The sequence below is a fragment of the Alternaria infectoria genome, assembly GCF_024043175.1.
Source record: "Alternaria infectoria strain BMP 0036 chromosome Unknown scaffold_1, whole genome shotgun sequence".
In the NCBI taxonomy this organism is placed as follows: Eukaryota; Fungi; Ascomycota; class Dothideomycetes; order Pleosporales; family Pleosporaceae; genus Alternaria; species Alternaria infectoria.
Window position 1 is genome coordinate 3599728 of NW_026250690.1, and position 16354 is coordinate 3616081.

General features: G+C 52.4%; 6 protein-coding genes across 6 annotated transcripts; 1 reads left to right on the plus strand and 5 right to left on the minus strand.

The window, feature by feature from the left end:
- Positions 1 to 635: 635 nt before the first annotated feature.
- On the minus strand, positions 636 to 2038 carry J4E92_001202 (uncharacterized protein; the record flags this gene model as incomplete). Its single annotated transcript, XM_051492615.1, has 2 exons — positions 636 to 1247; positions 1514 to 2038. 2 exons carry the CDS (start codon positions 2036 to 2038, stop codon positions 636 to 638), a joined length of 1137 nt encoding a protein of 378 aa, XP_051358127.1.
- Positions 2039 to 2290: 252 nt separating this feature from the next.
- J4E92_001203 (uncharacterized protein) lies at positions 2291 to 3375 on the minus strand (the record flags this gene model as incomplete). Its single annotated transcript, XM_051492616.1, has 2 exons — positions 2291 to 3075; positions 3126 to 3375. 2 exons carry the CDS (start codon positions 3373 to 3375, stop codon positions 2291 to 2293), a joined length of 1035 nt encoding a protein of 344 aa, XP_051358128.1.
- Positions 3376 to 6319: 2944 nt separating this feature from the next.
- Positions 6320 to 7444, minus strand: J4E92_001204 (uncharacterized protein; the record flags this gene model as incomplete). The annotated part of the gene is made up of 2 exons (XM_051492617.1): positions 6320 to 6839; positions 6897 to 7444. 2 exons carry the CDS (start codon positions 7442 to 7444, stop codon positions 6320 to 6322), a joined length of 1068 nt encoding a protein of 355 aa, XP_051358129.1.
- Positions 7445 to 8420: 976 nt separating this feature from the next.
- On the minus strand, positions 8421 to 11871 carry J4E92_001205 (uncharacterized protein; the record flags this gene model as incomplete). The annotated part of the gene is made up of 5 exons (XM_051492618.1): positions 8421 to 10342; positions 10393 to 10669; positions 10717 to 11305; positions 11357 to 11514; positions 11566 to 11871. The coding sequence occupies 5 exons, from the start codon at positions 11869 to 11871 to the stop codon at positions 8421 to 8423; spliced, it is 3252 nt and encodes a 1083-aa protein (XP_051358130.1).
- A 1202-nt stretch (positions 11872 to 13073) lies between these two features.
- Positions 13074 to 14411, minus strand: J4E92_001206 (uncharacterized protein; the record flags this gene model as incomplete). The annotated part of the gene is made up of 3 exons (XM_051492619.1): positions 13074 to 14059; positions 14111 to 14244; positions 14293 to 14411. The coding sequence occupies 3 exons, from the start codon at positions 14409 to 14411 to the stop codon at positions 13074 to 13076; spliced, it is 1239 nt and encodes a 412-aa protein (XP_051358131.1).
- A 1082-nt stretch (positions 14412 to 15493) lies between these two features.
- Positions 15494 to 16080, plus strand: J4E92_001207 (uncharacterized protein; the record flags this gene model as incomplete). Its single annotated transcript, XM_051492620.1, has 2 exons — positions 15494 to 15802; positions 15862 to 16080. The coding sequence occupies 2 exons, from the start codon at positions 15494 to 15496 to the stop codon at positions 16078 to 16080; spliced, it is 528 nt and encodes a 175-aa protein (XP_051358132.1).
- Between the last annotated feature and the right edge of the window lie 274 nt (positions 16081 to 16354).

Consider the following 16354-nt stretch of genomic DNA (forward strand, 5'->3'; position numbering starts at 1 on the left):
TAGACTGTCCAGTCTGCATGGAGAACGCTGCGGCTCATCCTTGTGTCAAGATCAGGGGAATCCAAGGCTGCGAACACATGATCGGTCGAGACTGTCTCAAAGAGTTCCTGAAACAGCGCCCGGATGACGAGAAGACATGTCCTCTTTGCCGAGCTGTCTGGCTTGCAGAAAACGGCGTTTGGCAAGATTCAGACCAGTGGAGTGAACGTATTGCTCAGGGGAACCTAAGTCATCGTTTCGCAAGGTGGTGAAGATGATTGCGGGTTGCAACAAGGTAGTTCTAAAAGATGAGGAAGCGAAGGCTGATGAAATCTGTGGCAGCGCTATTGTGCGTCGGAACAATGAACCGGGTCTAGGAGTCGAGATGAAGTCGGACTGATTGGTTCATTAGATAGATTGGAATAGCGTTCATTCTAGGAGATGAAAAAGGATATGAGAGCTAGCAGGTTCGTGATAAGTCGCAAGAGCGCAAGCCAGCAATTATATATTATATTGATGTCATTCTGACACGGCCTTTATAAAGGGCAAAAGCCGAACACCGTGAAGTCTACGTGGGCGCTAGGTCTACCATCCTTCGCATTTGACCCTCATGTGGTCTGCAGACCTGTTCAAATTCCGCCTTGTATGAGGCTGTTCTATTTCGGTGGGCCGGTAGCGAGCAACTGCTCAGTTATTCTCCGAAGTTCAACCTGTATCTCTGCGTCGAAGTAATTCCAAGTCGGAGGTGCCTTGAAGTGGCCCTTAGCCGTATGGTCTTTTCCTCTCCGACTGGCGATTGTGGCATATTGAGGAGGCCGGTCGTCTGGGTCAAGCATGGTGAGCTGCATGGATGTCTCGGCGTGTAGTACCTGTTCAAGTTGCCTTATCTGTGCTTCATATTGACGTCGCCTCCTTTCGCCCCCTTCCACCGCGGGCTCAAAGTAGTTGCGTGCAAGGCAGATGTATGTATGTTGTAGGGAGCAGGATGCGAGTACATCATATCTGAGCTTGAGGTAAGATACTATGCTCGACTGGCTGGTGACTTCCACGGAGAACCGGGCATCGTCGAGCAGCGAATCCGGGGTCGTAGCATGGGAGACATCGGTGGTGTCCAGCTTGATTACCCACGAGAGCTTGTCGCTAACGGAACGTGCGAAGGTAAACTCTGGATGTATCTTATCATTCTTGATCATCCACTCGCCAGTCTTGACGATCAGTCCCTCTTCAGAGTCGCACTTGATCGCGGCGATCGTGCGTGGATAGTCCGTCTGTGTTAAAGGAGTCATTCGGTAAGACGTTCGGTTGAGGATAGTCGCGGATGGAAATAGGCAATACGCCTTATTCCAAGAGATGAAGCATGCTCGAGCGGAGCACGCGCAGCTTTTGAGAATTGCGTCGATGGGAGAATGGATACAGTGAAAGAGAGTGACTGAAGTTTCGCCGCCGTCACTAGTCGATGTCTTCTGGAAGCAAGAAAACTACCAGTAGTTAGTCAGGTACGTATGGAAAATGATGTAAAGCAATGCAGGCCCACCTTTGAGCTGCCAAATTCTACGCTTCCACCCTCGACCCCAAAATCGAAAACATAGCCATCCTGTTCGAGATAGCTAATGAGAGCATCCGCCTTCTCCCCAGCTTGCGTAAAGAGTTGAAGTTCATTCTTGACCTGCAGACGACGGAAGAACTTTCCGGCGAATTTGCTTCCGATTAGAGTCTCGGTCTGGGCCTGTACAGAGCGGAACGTCTGAGTGTTCTTGAAGAATGGCTGCAGGCTTGTGTTGATATTCCACTGGGTCTTCTTCATATTTGCGTACAGGTCCGACGTCTTTCTGCAGGCTAACTGAACATTGCGTATGTCATCAATACCCAGGTAGGATGTGATGAGTGAGTGCGTTGTGTAGCGCGACTCTCGATTGATGACAAGATCCATGAGGTCTGGCACTGGATTCGGGGGTGGGCGCGGCAGAGACATGGATTGGACACTTGGAAGCGAGATGTCTCCAAGTCCTTCCACGCGCGCTTTAGCAGGCTTGTTCGGGGGTTGATTGAGTTGAGCCATCGTGGTCGCGAATAAGTGTGGAATGCGGTTGGGTAGATCGATGCAGCCTTGAGAGAAGGGAAACGAATGATATAAGTACTCAAGGCATAGAAACCGATTGGGTGAAAGCCGGGATAGATGAAAGAAGGCAGTATACCACGCTGACCCGTCTTAGTGAAATAGACCCTAAGGTTGATTGCGGTGCCTTAAGCTACTGCATCGAGTGCGTGCAGGAATAGTTGATTGTTCTCTGCAAGAGGGTCCTCGGCCCATTCACTGAAGTCCTCGATTCGCAACTGGCACTTGAAACCTCTTTCTCCCCTTCCATGACCAATCCACAGCAGCGCCTAATACGATCGCACCTAGAATCGGTCCCGCATAGTTCATGTTGAACCTGTCCACAGGGAGGATAGTGGGTAGTGGCATCCAAACAAAGGTGAAGACAATGTAGCACAAAGCTCCTGCGTTGATGTATGCACCAACTGCTCCCAGCTTGAATGGACCCCATGGGATTGGTACAGGCCTCGCGCTTATTGTCCGGCGCCAAAAGAGAAATAATATGTGCAGAAAGTACGATAGGTACAAGCCCATTGCGGGAAGGGAGATAAGAGCATTGAACGCAGTGCTCGAAGCAATGTTGATAAGAGCCAAGATACAAACGCAGAAGCCGCTGAGGCACAATGCATTAACCGGTACCCTCAGGTCTGGGTGAACCCTGGCGAATGTGTGCGAGAACGGCAATCCCTCGTCCTTGGAGAACGCCCAAATGAGACGAGAAACCGAGGCAAATATGTTGAAGAACGATACGAAGATTATGTAGACCAGCATGAACATGAACAAGTTTGTGGCTGCTTTAGATCCCGTGGCCTGATAATAGACTTCGATGATTGGTAGTGGCGAAGCGGAAGCGCGGTGCACGTCTCCAATCGTAAAGAGAACGGTGATCATATAAAGAAGTTGCATGAGACCGTTCATTGCGACCGAGAATACGATAGAGCGCGGCACCCGGGTATGTGCTTGCTTGACTTCGTCGGACATGTGGATGACGCTATCGAAACCTGAATTCATCAGTACAGCTGCGTCGAGCCAGAACTCTATCGAGACTTACCAGCCAGCGGGTATACAGCAGTAATCAGCCCTATACCCCAGGCCACTGTGGGGTTTCTCCAACCACTGATCTCGTGGGTCAAGGTCTGAAACACATATTCCGTGGAACTCTTTTCTGCCATTACAGCCAAGGTAACAATACCAGCAAAGAAGAAGGTGACATGGCATATTGCTCCCGCTGTCTCGAGGACGTTGATGATTTTAGGAAGCCAAAGGTTTCCAATGAACGGAACTATTGTCGAAGCGCACATGATGAGTGTCGTGTGCCACCGCTGAACCACGTACTCTGGGTTATTGAAGGGGGCCATAGCGGTGACGATATTCGATACTAGCGCTGATTCGAAGTGCAACAACAGATCCAAGCGAAGACGGTGATCCAGCCTTGCATCAAACCGAAGAAGCGATTCCAGATCGGCGCGAAGGCGGCTGACCACCGATATTGAGCACCAACTGTAGGATCCATTGAAGACATCTCGGCAAGCGATAAGGCTACCAGCATAGTTCCTACCCATGCGAATATGCTACCATAGACGATGGACGCTGGCCCGCCATTGCTCAGTGCGAACTGAAAAGTAAGCGCGGATGCTTCCCAGGAACATTGCATGAGGAAGGAAAAGTTCACAGAAGAGGAGGCGTTGATGTATCGCTGCAAGCCATTAGTGAAAGCCCATGTTCGAGCTGTGGTCATACATCCAGTGCCCCTCCTCCAGAATCCTGCGTGCCATTGGTCCCCTGCTCCTCGATTGCTTGTTGCACAACATTCTTCTCAGCGCTGCCAATATCGCATCTCGCATCAATCGATCTTATTCCTGTCGCATTTGTCATTTCTGTCATCGGTAATCAGGTGTTTCGTAATCCAGGGAGTTACCTTCAGAAGATGGGGCCTATGTTCTTATCAGTACCACCAGCCTTGCAAGATCAGTAACCCAAATGACGAGCTGCATACATGACCGATGAAAGTAGGTTGTACAACGTGAAAGCATGCCTGTTCATTCGGCCGTCTTTTGTGGTGGGCCTACGAGTGGCGTCCACTACCAGCAGCATGCATGTCATCATGCACAGAGAACTATGCAGTAGAAGCTGCTGAAGTGCTCGATTGGCCAATCTGAAGCTGAAAACAGTATGCCACCGCGCATTGCGAATACGTCTGTTCAGAATCTCATTTCGTGATAGGTCTACCACCCCCATCACGGCCACCGGCCCGGGCCTGCTGGGGTAACACGCAGCCATGAACGTCCACCGTGAAGTTGCGGTCTTGTGGACGAGATCAGAAGATGGAGCGCAGCACCCCAATGAAGATGCAGCACTTCAAGAAGAGCGGATCTCCTTGCATGATGGCGGTTGTGGTGGAACCCGGTAGCGACAGCGAATGACATCATCGCTAGACTCGGGCGGCTCGATGATGTACCATGGAGAAGCGAGATTCTCAAAGGCTATACGGTATGCCATCCTATGCGATACGAAATACCACCAGTGGCAGCAAGGGAGAAGACGAAGGCGGTGCAGATGGTGCAAGTTACAATGTGACTGAGCCGCCCCTTCTTTGAGCGCCTGAGCTAGCGTTCTAGCGTGACCGGTCCCCCCGAAGCCTTCAGCCTTCGCAATCGCAGCCCACACACTCCGCCATCCACAATATCATCAAACGACGCGCATCCGCCATGCATCAAACCGCCGGGACATTACGGCTGACTATCCTACTGTCTCGAACCTGATCGAGCTCGGAAGCCCCTTCAGATCCCCACATCTCATGCAGTTGACTCTCCGAACTGGCCAGTTGTGCAGTCTCGTTGCCCTCCTTCTCATATCGATGAATCTCTTTTGATGGCTGTTCTTCAGGTGCAACATAGGGCGTAGGGGCATCCCGCGCCTTCTTGCGCCAGCGCAGTGCCTTAGCGATGAATATGCCTAATCCGATCAAGGCGATGGCTCCAATCGAAGCCCCAACACCGATACCAGCTTTCGCACCTGTAGAGAGCTCACTATCACCGGTGGCTACTAGCGTACTAGATGGAGAAGACGATACCATGGAGGACGCGATCGAAGATGCGGTCGAAGAAGAGACTGATGAAGACGTCGAAGAACGTATACGCTCGCCAAATCGCGCTGCTATGGTGTATCGCGGAAGCGTGCTTCCGTCAGTGCAGCATTCATTGGAATCCCCGCAACACCATGTTAACGAATTAGAGGCACCGGTGCAAGGCGTAACCTTGACACTTCTACTTCTTTGTAAAGAACTCTAATTGTTGTCAGTTTTAGTGGCTTACGACGACGTCACACCAACTATACCTCGTTCGAGCAGAGCTCCTGGCATCCTCCAAAGTCCCAATTGCTGTAAATACAAGACTCTCGCCAGATGACCCCGTCACCCCTATTCTGACATAGCCCGTTTATTAGCAGGTCATCCCAACCGGCGCAGCAGATATTGCTAAGTGGATCCGAGGTATCGTTTCTTTGGGGCGAGTACACACTGTCAGTGATTGGTGTGCCGTTGCGCCAGTAGCAGGCTGCCATGGCAGGTTGCAATGAAGCGAGCTGCAGCAGAAGAATTACGGAGAAAGTCCGGCGCGACATCACGAAATGACGGATAATACGAAGAGCTGAGAGTTGGGAGACGCGACTTGAGCTGGCTTTATGATCCAGCAACAGACCCCTTTCAACGGCTCGGCTTACCACCGCTCACTGGGCGCTTGGGGCCAACATCCATTGATTGCAATGACGAAAGTGCATTACATCCCAATAGCAACAGAGCTTGGGCAATGACCGAGATGCACCACTCTACTCAGCCTTGTGGCACATCAAAGCTGACACCGGATGGCTAAAATGGTAGCAGTAATTCCAATCACACGTAAGCCTCGGTCCCAACGAGTTGACTCGCCTTTTCTTGGCGCGCATGACATTAGCGATAGCTGGAAAACAACTCACATTGCGCTTGGAGTGTTGCGATTTCCGCGCCTACACATGTCGTAACTCAAGCTTCCCCTCTAGCTTCCGATCGGCCTCTCGTAACAAAGTCGCTACAAGATGATGATTGCAAATAATTCGGCCAAATGTCACACGATCTGATCGAGATATGTTGGATGTAAAGCTCTGTATGTACTTGACATGTTAATATTTACAATGAAGTTGCTACCACGCGTTGTGAAAATCCGGTATTCAGCAGCGCGCGATACTCCTGATGAGCAAACAGAGAAACACCTATGTGCAGATCTTCCTCGCCCCGTTTCCGGTGAGGCTCCATTTGGTCTTATTGACAGTGCACGGGTTCTCCGTCACACTGGTTCCATCGACCTTCAACGCGATAGCGATATCCCTGCTGTTCGCAAACTCGGTCCTAGCCGCGAGACGAACCTCACCACCACCACTAACAGTACCAGCCTTGATGTTGACATTGTAGCAGTTCTCGAGCAAAATCGCGTTGTTACCCGTGTTGGCAACATCGATCGTACCGATCTCCGCGCCTCCAGAAGCAGATACACAGAAGATTCCGCGACCGCCGCCACGAGCCTTGACGCGGTTGACGTAGATGTTGGTTCCGTATCCGCCGTTGACCTTTCCGGCTTCGTTGGCGAAACGGAGAGCCGCGTATCCAGTGCCAGCACCGCAATTGTCGCAGTCCACGGTGCCGACCTTCGCGTTGGTGACCTTTTGGAGGAGAAGACCGCATTCTCCGACGTTCTTGCCGACGACCGAGCCGATGTCGAGCTTGTCGATGTTCCTGGAGATATGAAGTCAGCGCATGTCTTGCATGCAGTTTGTGCAGTCATATCCTTACCATGTCTCAACGCAGTGCGACGTGCCGCCGTTGCAGGTGATGGTGCCCATCTTGACGTTCGTGTTGGCCGCTCGGTCGCGGTCGAATCGGATACCCATTCCTTCTTTGAGGTTGAAGTTGATGGTACCTAGGGTGAGGTCTTTGGTGCCGGAGAAGCGCATGCCGAAGTACGTCGAGCCGGCCATGGTGAGGTAGGGGATCTTGACGCCGGATTGGTCCGTCACTTCAATGTTTCCTCCTCCGCTCTTGGGAGCAGCAGTAATGGTTCCGCAGCCTTCGAAAGTCTTTCCGCTTGTGATGGTGATGGTGCTAGCGCCGATGTTACCGGATGCGATAACGGACACACGCTGTCCACTGCTGATGCCATCGAGAGCGCGCTGGATAGCTAGACGGTAATCGGAACCGGTGTATAGGTTTGTCGAGCCCTTGGTTGCGGTGAAGGAGCTGCCGGAGCCAGTGACTTTCGCGTCGGGAGTACCGGAACCGCATTGAGCGGACGCAAGGGAGGCAAGTGCCAGCACCGCCGTGAGACCAGAGAAATGAACCATCTTGATCGCTCAGGTGAAGCAAAGAGTGAGGTGAAGATGCGATGTGGTTGACGCCGCTATTAGACCGACGAGATGCGCACTCCTTATACAACCCAAAGGCCATGGCGCTGCTCCACTCCTGTACTCCTCCCTCCCAAATGACACCAAGCCCTCGATATGACATCCATCGGATCACCCTTACCAATTCGGAGCAAGATGCAAAACAGCGAGGACTATGAGTAAACCACCTGTCCATGTCAGGCACACGCGTTTCTCATCATCTCTAGCCTCCGCCGCAGTCCTGCCGATCAATTGCAACACCAGATTTCGAATATACCACCTATCATACCAGGCACTTCAAACACTACCATGCCATCCCAAGGCCATTGGCGCGCGCGCCACTCCCGTTTCGAAGTTTCAGCTATCCCCAGAAAATACCAAGCTCGACAGATTACTTACACCCTGGGATGAGCGAGGGAAATCTCCACCACTGTACGAGACCGGAACATTGTACCTGAAAGCAGCACTAAGTGCCTGTCTCTTTTGCGTAGACCTTCCGCTCCAGTGCACACATGATGTTGTGCGTTATACGCAACAACTAATTCGGTGCATCTCTGCCCTTGTACCTGTTGGTTACAGTTTAAGTGATCGTCCGGGGTGCGTCTTCCCCCGCAAAACAGCCGTTCGGCGCATCACACGACGGCATCGACTCGGGTTGATTCACCCCGCGGGTGCTTTCTTGGCTGCGTATTTCTCCGCCGCGATCATCTGTGCATATTGTTCCGCTGCCAAGATATTAAGGTCAGCCATTTTGTTTCATCGCTTTTATGATGGGATCAATGAGAGGTTTCGCACTGTGTTCTAGAACGAATCGATTGTAGTGCGAAAGTAATCATTTGCGATTCATCTAGGTGCGCAAGAAGAAGATGTCGTAGATACATTACCGAAATGCGCGATCCCTATGCCGAAAACAGCCTAGTGTACTGCTAGAGCATCCCTACTCGAAGACATCACTCACGTACCTGGTCTCCTTGACCTTCTCCAGCCATTCCATGGCATCTTCCTCCGTCTTACCAGGGAAAGTGTCCCTATAGATCTTCATACACATCTCCGCGGTACTCTTGGCCAACTTGCTCGCACTACCACAGATGAAGACCTTCGCGCCACCCTCCCCGAATAGCTCAGCTAGCTCCTTCCGCTCGTCCCACATGCGATCAGGCACGCGTTGCGCTTTCTGACCCTCGGGAGCGACTTTGGAGAAGCAGCCGCGTACGCTGACTACGCCATCGGCCTCCCACTGCCTGAGCTCGTCAGAGTAGAGGAAGTCTTTCTCGAAGTGACGGCAGCCGAAGTAGAGGATCGCCGGTCCGACCTTGGCGTTGCGGGCATTCTTGATGGTTGCGCGCTCCTGGATGAAGCCGCGCATCGGAGCGAGACCTGTACCTGCGCATACCATGATAGTTGGTACAGTCGGGTCGGTAGGCAAGTGGAAGTTGATGTTCGTTGGACGCGGGAAGCAACGAATCTTCTCGCCTGGCTCTTGACGCGCTAGGTACGTGGATGCAACACCGTGGAAGCGGCGATTATCGCCACTCCAGGCTGCCTCATCATGAACATCATAGGTCAGAGAAGCAATCAAACGCTGGACAGTAGTTCCTTCGGGTGTTTGGATGAAGTCTACGTTCGCGAGGGGCGAGGACGAGACGCTGTATTGGCGGGGAGATAGCGGCTTCAGCGAGTCAAGGTAAACTGCGAAAGATAGCTTGCAATCAGGGTGGTCTTCGAGGATATCCAGAATGCTGTAGCGCTTGGGTATGACCTCCTTCTTGTATATTTCGTCACTTGCTAACTCCAATAGCTTGGCCCTTTTGTTTTCTGGTGTGGCTTCGGCAAGAGTCTGTAGCTGCTTTTGCGAGATGGGCGTGCTTAGCTCCACACGTGTCATTAACAGATCGAAGATTGAAGTTGGGACTTCGGTTGCGATGAAAGTCTTGCTGGTGCCCGTGATGGCGATGTTATCGTCAGGCGACAGGTCGAAGCGCTTCATGACTCGCCTCACGTTGCAGATGCTGTTCATCGGCAGGATGACGATGTAGTCACCGGAGCGATACGACGTCCCCGGCGGTAGCTCAATTTCCATGTGCTTCTTGGTAAGCCCAACCTCGCCGCCACCTAGGCTTTTGTTGACTTTCACTACACCGTAGCCGATGTCTTTGCCGCCCAGGTATGTAGCAAATTTTGGAGGCGTGATTTCAGCTTGTAGCTGTCCCGCAAGTACCTCAGAAGTGGTACCGCTGGACTTGCGCAGATCACTCCACATCTGCTCGGACCACTTCTCCCACGGACCCATGATATCTCCTTTCACATTGACAAGACCAGTGTCTGTGAAGCGCTTAGCCCCCATCTTCTCCAGCAATTCGTCGGTGAGCTTGGGAATACGATGGTACGTATGGGTCCAGTCGCTATTGCCGACCCCAAAGACGGCATACTGAACACCTTCAAGCAGCTCGGATGTCGCATTATTCTCCAGCCAAGCAACGAACTTCTTCGCGTTGTCTGCTGGCTTTCCTTCGTATGAGGGCTCGATGATGACAATTGGCTGGTCTTTGGGAATGTGTTCAGTAGCCGAGTCGAGACTGGCGACGTTCGCCTTGAACCCGAATCGGGAGGCGTTGGTCTCCAAGTCTTCAGCATAGGATTTGCATGTGCCGGCGTTCGATCCGTACAGTATGGTGATCGGTTTCGCATCCCTGGTAGGTACATTCGCTTCTTTGGCCTTGCCAGGTCCGTTGTCGTTGGCCTCCTTGGTAATGGTTGCTCCGCCGCCAGTCCCACCCAGGCTAGCCATTGTGCGTCCAGGACGTCTGCGGACCTTGATCTTGAGATCCTTTGGTTTTTGTGTAATTGTGACCGACACATCTGGTACACAAGGTTAGCGCTGTCACATTCAAGGATATGAAAGCACGTACGGAGCTGGTATCCGGGGTCCGCGAGCTCAACTTGGAACTTCTGTAGGATGAGTGCGACAACCATGATCATCTCCTGCTCAGCAAACGTCCTACCAATGCAGGCGCGCATACCATCACCAAACGCCTTCCATGAGTTCGGTGGAAGCTTCTCCCAACCACCGTCCAGGAAACGCTCGGGTCGGAACACGTCCGCGTCATCGCCATACACTTTAGGGTCGTGATGCAGTCCCTTTAGGTTCATCAAGATCATGTCCTTCGGCTGCACTTCGTATTTTCCCTTACAAGCGTTAGATGCTGACCATAGTAGCTATGAGATGGACTTACCGCGACTTTCGTTGGTTTCAGCGCATGCTTTCCGTTGATCGCAATGGGGCCGAGGAAACGCAACGCTTCGTAGATTGCGAACTTGATATACTCAAGCTTTGGGATATGCTTCAGCTCCAAAGGACCGTCTCCGAGAACTTCATCAACTTCTTGCTGAGCTTTCAGGTATTTGTCTGGGTTTCTGAGCAGGTGGTAGAACAGGAAGCCCAGAGTCCCGCTTGTAGTCTCATGGCCAGCAACCAGGAAGGTTACCATATTGTACCGCACGGACTCTTTCGTCATCTTCTCACCAGTCTCCTTGTCTACTGCCTCAAGCATGGGGTTGAGAAGATCTTTGGCATCTGGCTGAGGATGAGCGATTCGATCAGCGATAATCTGGTCGCATAGATCATGCATCTTCTTCACGTTATCCTGGCGATGGGCTTCGGCGAAGACTCGGAGTTTGTTCTCGATAGACGTGCGTGTGGCTCGTCTACCAGACTCCACCAAAACCTCCACCATTTGGTTGATGAAAGGATGCGCACTATTGCTGTAGAAGTTATTGAACCTGTAGCCAAACGCGCACAGCCCGATCATATCAAAGGTCAGCCTTGAAGTAGTTAGTCATGACGCCATTTGGTAAAAGATGGATGATATTCACCTTGTGAAGTCATCGGCGCATTCTATCTCATGATCTGGGCCAAAACGGTCCCACCGGAGCAGCATCTGCGTCGAAATGTCCATCATGCCGTCGAACATTTTTCGGATACCCATTGGCCCAAACACGGGCATCAACAGCCGATGAGCGACACCCCAAGCCTAGTGCATATATCAGTACATCTGCGATCACAGCAGGCATGTCAAGTGTACCTTTTCGCCGGGATAGGCTGTGAACAGGCCATCTCCGGTCAGAGCTCGCACCTCATCCAGAGTAGCATTGATAGGCTTTTCGAACCGGTCACCGTCGCAGCAGTCGTTGATTGTGTCGTATGAGGACACAACGATGACTTTGCCGTCGCGCCCTGGGAACTGGAGCTGGTAGATCTCGCCATAGATATCCGCAAGTCGTTGGAAGGAGCCTGGAGCGTCGTTCGGATCAATCTCAGCGAAGTTGCCTACGAATAGGTGTGGGGGAGGCTGAGGAATAGGCAGAGAATCTGATGTATCGGAGGTCATCGTCGTGGTCTACGTGATGCAAGATTAGTGGGGTGGTGACAAGACCGTGTGTTTGGTTTCCAACGAGGAGGAAAGACCGAAGGACTTGGATTCAGCTGCTCATTCCTGGGAAAGAGCTGCGCTACATATACACAGGTAGCAACACAGCGCAGGACATGTCAGCCTTGGGACGTCGGCCTCCCATGGCAGCCCTCGACCGAGCCTTGCCATTTAATGCTGCCTAGTTGCTGACTCCGCAGGGATACAGAGTCCTTTGGTGATGTAGTTACAGCCAATGGGATCTGATTGGGCGTCACACTGTCCGTAGTCAGCGAGTTTGTGTTCAGCTCGGCTGTGCCAGCCACGCGATAGGCTCCTGTATCGTGATGCATGGGAGCACGACAGCATGCCGACGCTGCGCCTCGTGCGAACTGGTGACCGAGAGATATTGCGCGCGACTTAGCCAGATCACAGTACGCAGTAGCCTTTGCCTGTCTAGAAACTGTCTACCGGACGGCCCGAGGCGCAGGGCCAATGGCCTGTCCACCCGCGCCACGCCGTAACACGCGCAGCGTCTGTTGTTGAGAGCACCAACGGTTCATCAGACGTCTTGGAGATTCGGCATCTGATGAACTGATGTTCTCTGAGTTGTCAAGGTTTGCTCGTTGAGGTAGTAGACGGGAAAACATCGACGCAAACGCTGTTCGTGAGTTAGTGTACACGGCGATCGTCGCGTCTTCGCGTGACGGGGTGCTTCATTGAGCTCAGCGGCATCATTGCGACATCTTCAGCGTTTTCGTAACGATACTGATACTCTGAGCTTTAGTGGTTATGCAACATGCACACTGTCTAGACATGTTGCAAGGCGAGACGGCGGTGTTGTGCAGGACGCGCCAAAGCTCGGCCGGCTCAAGCGGCCGAGCGGGGCGCCACTTATCGGTGGAAAGTACGAAAGAGCTCGTATTCCAACGTTGCACCCAGTGTTCACGATAAGAACGTTAAATGAGTCGAGGCCCAGGAAGACTCCACGCAATAAGACCAGACATGAATATATTCATCAGCCAGACGGCATGCATTGCATTAAGTGAGGTTGACCAGTGTACATATGAACGTCTCCTTCTCCCATGTCTGATACAACAAAACACCAGCCATCTGGTCGTTGTACCATTTATTACGGTTGTAATGCACCATAATGATGTATATCGTGCACAACTCACAAAGACTCAAGCCGCGGATGTCTTGGCCTCCTTCTCTTTCTTCCGGACAGCGATGGTGGAACTGTCGAGGTGGATCTGGTTGTAGGTGCTGACATAGCTAGGACATTCGCCATCGTGGCGCGTGAACTTGCCAGATGCTTCGCCGATGACATAGTCGATCGAATCGCTAGCCTTGAGATCCAACATACCCCAGTGATTGAGGAAGCCAAGAGCAGAGTTGTACATGCTCTTCAATTTGAACCCCTTGGGAGCTTGGCCTTTCAGAAAACGAATGTAGATAGTGAGACGCTGGGTGTATACGTGAAAAGTGAACTCTACACGAGGTTGTAGGTTGGTGGTACTGCGAAGCATCTTCAGCCAATTTTCGTTGGTGTTGGCGAGGAAGGCATCCAGTGCGTCGAGATACCCATAACTCCACCTCATTTGCCAAAGCACTTCACCCCAAGTGTCCTCGTGATCGCAGTCCATGTCGCATCCACAATGGATGCTGTGTCCGCATTCGAAGCACTCTACGTTGGGCACATCGTCTTCGAGTACCTGACGGGAGGCGAAGTTGACAGTAAAGGTTGGGCAGTGTGCGCGTAGGCGGGCCAGGAGGGTGATGTTTGTCAGGACGTCCTCCATAGACTCTTCGTCCCCACCGTAACCTTCCTCAAGTTCATCGCCAAGCTGACCGTGGTCCCAGGATATTAGCAGAAGCTTTGGAGCGTGCTGGTAATCTGCGACCTTGGGGTAGTATGCGTTGATGAAATGAGCGAGTGTTGGGAGTTCCACGCAGAAGCGAGATTGACGAAGCCACATAGGCCGATACTCCGTCCGAATCTGCTTGCAGACTTGAGTGAGCGCACGGTAACGCAGCGTGCTCAGTAGATGCGGCACGGTAGTGCTGTCACTTGCGACCTTAGAACGCTTGAGCAGAAGCGGTCGTATTAGATCATCGTCGTCATCATATACCCCTTCTTCGGCGAAGTGGTATATGCGATTGCGGATTTCTGCGAATAGTCAGCCAACCAAAGCGCTATATAGGCAAAAGAGGGACATACCAGCAGGCAGCTCGAGGAATTGGCAGCAATTGAGCATGGGCTCGAACTTGGTCTTATCGCCAAACGTCTTGCCACCCGAATTACTGCTGTTGCCCTTCTTGGCGTCGCTTGTCTGGAAGTTCTGGCCTTTGCCTCTGTATATCGGTCAGCTAAGGTGTAGGGCGATATGTGAAGGTACATACGCGTCGGAAGGCATCTCCACTGTTGAACCTGAAAAAACCTGCAGAGAGCGGAGCGCAGTCTTCAGGTAGGTGTCAAGCGGGGTTGGGTAAACAACGAGAACAGGCAGCGAAATGCGCATTTGTTAGTCGCGGAAAGAGCGCACGAGCGTGACGCGATTTCCCGTGACCGATGACGCACTATGCCTACACCGTCTCGTGGGCGCAGACCTCTCGGAAGACCCCGCTCTTCTTCTTTCAGAAACGAATTCGATTCTAGAGGTGCCCTTTAAACTCTAGGCACTCAGGCGGAATCCTTAGTCCTCCCCTCCCATCTTGCTGCGTCCTACTCGTCTGCCAGTCTTAATTCCAGTAGGCAAAAGGCCATTATCCGCGTAGGCTCGACGAAGAGGTCCTTGCTCCCTAAAGTTATGAACGAAGAGATTAGTACCCCTGGGTGAATCGTACTAACGCTGCATAGACACCAGCATGCGAGAACCACGGCGTGGGGGCAGTGACTGACAGTGTTGCGTGTTTTCACCTCAAGCGGTTCTACATTCAAGACCATGCCCGGCGTCGTGGTGTGCAGCGACGACGCGTGCAAACAATAGGCGCCAGTGACTGCCTCGTCAGGCGTGGCAGTTTGCTTCCACCCCATACGACAAACAGTCACATCGCTGTCTCACAACACATCCTTTTCTCTTATAAACTCCCCACGAGTCTCCAAATATCCCACGGCGACTGACAATCCTGTCACTGAAAAGTGAACGCGGCGGTATGGCTTTGATCTCGACCTGCTCTTATTGGTCGGCTTGGCAGGTGAAGGCGACCACATACCGTGGGTGACAATAGAACAGACAATGGGCCGTCCATACCAGCCACCCGCATTGTTTCTCCTTCACCAGGTAGTCCTACTCCCTTATGGCGAAAAATCTTTTTCAAGCTCTGCTGCAAATTTACCACCGACCTCACTTCCCAATTACTCCAAACACCGACCTCCAGTCCAAAAGATTGCGATCAGCTGCGAGCCGGAAACTTCAGTCTGACAACCACGAAACTGCACGCATTAGCAAGGCATCTCAAGATGTTTGCGCAAGAGTATATCCCTTTTGCGACAGACACAGCACCGTCTACGGACGAGCGCGGTATCCCACAACCCTCCCATCTCACGCGCAAAGCATCATCCGCCAGCAGTGCGTTCTTGCGAGAGCTTCTTGGCCCGGAGATGGCTCTCTCGATCATGCCTCCCGGCTGCCGCACCATCGCCTTCTCGCAGTGGGGTGGCTTCACTGCAGCGCCCGAGCAGGTCACACCGACCGGAGAGCTCAAGGCCTCAGACCTGTACATGGATCGCGGCATGACATCCACCTTCAACCCTCCGACGTCCGAATGGTGTTATCTGGGAGTGAACCAGCCAAAGCCAGACCCCAGATACAACGCGCAGCCCATTCCAGATCTTCGCAAGCGCAAGCGGAACTCATCGACCAGCATCGCGACTGTGAGCGAGCAAGGCGATCAGGGTGCCAGACCCAAGGTAAGGAAATCACTGTACAAACTGCGTGTGAGACAAACGCTGACTTCGTATCTTCGTAGCCAACGACTTCGCCCGTCCGCTTTACTAGGCAGACACTGAAGCGAGTGAACACCAACTCCGAGCTCACAAGGTCGTTCGAGATGGTGTCCATCAAGGAAGAGAAGAAACCCACGTTGGCCGAAAAGTTCGCGTTCGAGGGACTGAACTGTGAGGATCTTCCGTCAGCATTCGACTCCGACGATGAAGAAGAAGACTACGACATCCGACATGCTCGCTGATGGAAGCATGAGAGCCCCTGAGTATCACTGCTTGCTTCGCGATCAAGGACGGTCGCACAGGGTGGTCTGGGGGTGGAAAGCATCCATGGAACAAAAGCTTATGAGCGCATCGCATGGGAGTCGATTCCGTTACAACGCTGGTTTCATTGTTCACTGAAGCGGCACATGGCTTGGAGGATGCGATGACAGAAGGAGTGCAGGATGAGGCACAATGGATGAAGATGTCCCGCTTGCCGGCTGGTCCGAGCTCTCTTTAGATTCGATGACAGCATCG